The sequence below is a fragment of the Seriola dumerili genome, unplaced genomic scaffold, assembly GCF_002260705.1.
Source record: "Seriola dumerili isolate Sdu_G_001 unplaced genomic scaffold, Sdu_1.0 BDQW01000086.1, whole genome shotgun sequence".
Lineage (NCBI taxonomy): Eukaryota > Metazoa > Chordata > Actinopteri > Carangiformes > Carangidae > Seriola > Seriola dumerili.
In genome coordinates, this window is record NW_019174341.1 from 1,308,252 (window position 1) to 1,313,103 (window position 4,852).

The 4,852-nt window shown below is 37.3% G+C and overlaps 2 protein-coding genes across 2 annotated transcripts in view; both read right to left on the reverse strand.

Annotated features, from left to right (window-relative positions):
- Window positions 1-1,168: 1,168 nt before the first annotated feature.
- Window positions 1,169-2,140, reverse strand: LOC111221349 (olfactory receptor 2A1/2A42-like). The gene has a single exon (XM_022744710.1). It carries the CDS (start codon window positions 2,138-2,140, stop codon window positions 1,169-1,171), a length of 972 nt encoding a protein of 323 aa, XP_022600431.1.
- Window positions 2,141-4,225: 2,085 nt separating this feature from the next.
- Window positions 4,226-4,852, reverse strand: part of LOC111221350 (olfactory receptor 1M1-like) — a 2,390-nt gene continuing 1,763 nt past the window's right edge. The window contains exon 2 of the mRNA XM_022744711.1: window positions 4,226-4,852. Coding sequence (XP_022600432.1) covers window positions 4,226-4,852 — 627 coding nt within the window.

The window sequence follows — 4,852 nt, forward strand, 5'->3', positions numbered from 1 at the left end:
TTCAGTTACCTCAGATAACTAAATGTTACCATGGGTATGTTGAGCTTGCTTCGTAGCACAGGCCTGTCTGTTTTATGTAGTAAGATGCATGTGTCACATGTGAAAAATACGTGAAATTTGTGATCAATAAAAAACACCAACCTATGTACTGTATATAAGGACAGAAGGGGAAATCCAGAAATTCCTGTTTGAAGACTATCTATCTATCTATCTATCTATCTATCTATCTATCTATCTATCTATCTATTTACAAATGTCCTGTGGTCTCACAAAACAAAATAGAACTGCTTGGCCAAAATGACCATCATATGTTTGAATCGTATGTTTGAAAAAAAGGGTGACGCTTGTATGTTGAAGAACACCATCCCAACCGTGATGCACGGGGTTGGCAGCATCATGTTGTTGAGAGGCTTTGCAGCAGGAGGGACTGGTGCACTTTACAAAACAGATGGCATCATGATGAAGGAAGATTATGTGGTTATATTGAAGCAAGATCTCATAACACGAGCCAGGAAGTCTAAAGTACGGTCACAAATGGGTTCAAATGGACAAATGGCTTATCAATGACAAAGTCAAGGTATGGGTTAGTTGACAGGTGTGTTTAGTATGAGGTGAGTGGAGTTAAATTACAAGGCTGGCTGTGTTATCTAAGTGCTTAGCTCGTTCACACAGATGAGGGCAGCAGAGAGAAAAACAGTGGTCTGTGTCAAGTAATAATCATCAAAACTCAGCCTAGCCACTTTTACAGATTTAAAAATGCATGATCAACAGTAAATACAAATGTTATAGCTGTCATAAGAAAACATTATTATTATCATTATTATTAGTAGTAGTAATTTATTTGAACTATTATTTTATTACAAATGCTCTCCCTACATATTCCTTGAAATTGAAAAAAATGAAGAATTTTCCTCAGAATAATACACATGAAATTGCAACAGCATATTCAACAACATAAAGCTAAAAATAAAATGACAGCAACTTGATTAAACCATTCTTTTCAAATCATCATTCAAATAAAAGTGGCAGACTTCTAACAGTGGACTTTGAGAAATACTGAGAAAGATATAGATGACACTGGTTACTCACTAGGTTATTTTTAGTATTTTCAATATATATATATATATATATACTGTATGTAAATAAAGAGTGATAGATTTCATAAAGCCTAGGTTGACATCTCAGCCTTGGCTGGAACCACTGAGAGTTTCAGTCTACAGCATAGATGGTACACAAGGACGGGCCTGATGGTCTGGTCTCTGATACCATAAATAAGAGAACTCAGACATCTAGGGAACAGGAAAATACACATATAAAAAACATTCTGGACACGCACAAATACTAGCCTTTTTACAATTCTTGAAAGAGCTATAAGAATTGGATTGTAAATGGTTGAGGAGAGACTGAGACCCAGCTGCACCAGATGCAGAAGCAGTGTGTTTCGAGCCTTACGGGCTGAAGCTTTGTCTGTAGAGGCTGACCTGGCTGCTATCATCACACCAATATAGGAGGAAGTAATCGCCACAGTAGCAGATATAAACAGAAAACAAGTGTAGGCTTTGTCGTAATGATCAGACATAGACCCAATCAACATAGCTATGTCAGAGCAAAAGTCCTTCATCTGCAGGCTCTTCAGCTCCTCAAATGGAAATTCTAAAAGCAAAATAACTCTAGTGAGAACATTTAGTGAACAAAAGGCCCAAACCACAATGATGGCCACCCCTGTGCTTCTGATGGTGATGATGGTAGCATGCCTCAGTGGGTAGCACACAGCTACATATCTTTCCAGAGACATCACCATCAGTGTGAGAGGAGAGACTTCATTTGTGAGATCAGCAAGCATGGTGAGAACACCACACACAGGATATGTCAGCCTTATTCTACAAGCAGCAATTATGTACAGTAACTGGCTCAGTGTCATCTGCACAGTGTCTGCAAAAAGGAGGTTAAATAGAAGAATGTAACGGGAAGTCTCACAAAACACTGGTTTACTCCGCAAGGTGAACAGCATGGTCCCATTGATGAAGAGAAAGACACAGCATGGTACTGTAGTCAGAGTCGAAAACAACGCTCTTTCCAGTATCCCCTGATACTGCTGTTCAGCAGTGCTATTTGCCAGAGATTGATTTCCATACAACATTTTATAGAATCAGTAAAGACATCAACCCATTAACGTCAGTGGAACACTAACTTTATAAATTATAATAAATTATATATAATTAATTTCTTCCAGTTTGTCACAACAGTGAAGATCCACTGACAGCAGAGATGCCTTTTGCGTCCACATATAAAATATAAAATCATGTTAATATATTTTCCCTCTGCAGACAGCTAGCAGGTTAGAGGTTTTGTTTGTTTCCATGTGAGCAGAGCTGGTCTACAGGGTTTGCCTGTCCTCACACTCTGTATATGAACTCAGTCCACACACCCATTTCATGTGACACCGTCACGTGTCCACATGGTTAATACCTTTTTTTTTTAAATCTCTTTTTATTGAGAATGATATTCATGTCACAGCATTACATCATCTCTTGTACATTTTCTTATATTCCTATTAAACATAAACAGTTTTTCAATTTTTCCCTCTGTATACATTAAAAATGCCCTGAGTTAATCAGTCTAATTAGCCAATCACCTTTGCTGGCACTACAATGGCTGAAATCCAAAAATGTTCTAAACTTTGTTTCTGATTCTTTCTCCAAAGTCAATGCATCGGCCTTCTGGAGAAGCAGCATTCAGTTTTTATGCTCCAAGTATGATAGATAGATAGATAGATAGATAGATAGATAGATAGATAGATAGATAGATAGATAGATAGATAGATAGATAGATAGATACTTTATTTATCCTCTAGGGGAAATTCATGAAATGTGAACAAACTTCCAGAAAACTTCTTAAGGCTTAAGATTTTTCTGCTTGACAATGTTTTTCTTTTTTTATCAAATTAAACTGTGGACTGTTTATTTTGTAATTATCTATTTCAATTTTAATCTGTCATTCTATTTTTTCTTTATGTCTTAGCTAGAGCACTTTGAATTGCCACATGTTGAAACCCTAACCTAACCCTAACCATTTTTGTTATAATTTTAAATGTGGACTGCATCTGTTTTTATTTCCATATGCAGGTTGTGAATTCAGTGTAATATTCGCCTCGAATGTTCTGGTAGATGGTTTGCACATGGCGCAAGGATTCCTCTCCATAACAAATGCAGCAGGGGATTAAAACCAGTAGGAACACAAATTAAAGCCTAACATTTGCTTGGTTTTTTTCTCTGTTAACTTAAGATCTAGACGTCTGAGGAGTACAATTCTTCATCTGGTTAAAATACATATTTGAAGACCAAGGTGTAACAAGTATATCTTAAAAATGTGGCTTAGAACTGGATAAAATACCATTTTGAGCTTCTGGCAGACATCCACAACACCAACACATGCACATAGTGGATATGACGTAATTGATAGGCGACCAAGTAAAACATACCGTTACCATTATTAAAATCACAGCTTTCTCTGGTTTGAGAATTGATGGACAAATTTGGATAGTGTAAGAACATAACTCAGAAGATATATTTAACATAAATCTGGTCATTTTTAGACATTTAATATGGAGAATTTAGGTAGTATAGCTTTAAGAGAAAAAGAAGAAAGCATTCGTGATTGCGGCCTACTGTAATGTGTGGAAATAAATCCAAAACAATAACAAACATTGTCTTCATACTTTATGACTGCAATGTACATAGCACCTCACAAATTCACTGGCATTAATGATGGCTCCACATTTTGAGAAAACAAAACAAATAATGGCTGAAGAAACCCCCTCTCCAGCAAGGTTTCAAATAAATTTATGCATCTTCACAAAAGATTTACTGTATTTCAGGGATATTTATTGAATTGCTTTTTTTTTTTTTTTTGCACAAGTGTTCAATTGCTGGAGCACACGTGGTCGAACAGTCATGTTTTTCCACTTAATGCATCACACAGCATGCCAACAGTGGGAGACGTTTTTGGGCTATGCAATGGTACTGTGCCATGGCCTGTGTTAGTTCTAAGGGTGTAAACTGACAGGTTGACTGTGTTGGAAAAAGGCAATAAAAGCTTGTTTTTTGTTTTGATTTCTTTTTTCAACTATTCATAACAGTTTGGAAGTGTACTAACAGCTTTAATTTTAAAAAAAAAAGAAGTTTTTATCAAATTTAGATTTAGTCTAACATACAGTGATGTATATCTATTGAGAGAGACGAATGCTGACTTCAGCCTTGGCTGGAAGGACTGAGAGTTTTAGTCTACAGCACAGTTGGTACATGAGGACGGGTCTGATGGTCTGATCTCTGAGGCCATAGATTAAAGCACTCAGACATCTGGGGAAGAGGATAACACACACATAAACAACAATTTGAACACGCACAATTACTATCCTTGTTACAGTTTTTGAGATAGCTATGAGCAATGAGTTGTGCATAGTTGAGAGGAGACTCAGGCCCAGCTGCACCAGATGCAGCAGCAGTGTATTACGAGCCTTTTTGGCTGAAGCTTTGTCTGTAGAGGCTGACCTGGCTGCTACCATCACACCAATATAGGAGCAAGTGACTGTCATACCAGCTAAAACAAACAGAAAATAAGTGTAGGCTTTCTCATAATGATCAGACACTGGGTCAAGCAACATAGCTATGTCAGAGCAAAAGTCGTCCATCTGCAGGCTCTCCAGCTCTTCAAATGGAAAATCTAAAAGTAATATAACTCGAGTGAGGACATTTAGAGAACTGAAGGCCCAAACCACAATGATGGCCACCCCTGTGTTTCTGATGGTGATGATGGTAGCATGCCTCAGTGGGTAGCACACAGCTACATATCT

Excerpts from the sequence above, each read along its gene's own strand:
- LOC111221349 (XM_022744710.1), bottom strand. The coding sequence starts at position 2,140 with ATGTTGTATGGAAATCAATCTCTGGCAAATAGCACTGCTGAACAGCAG.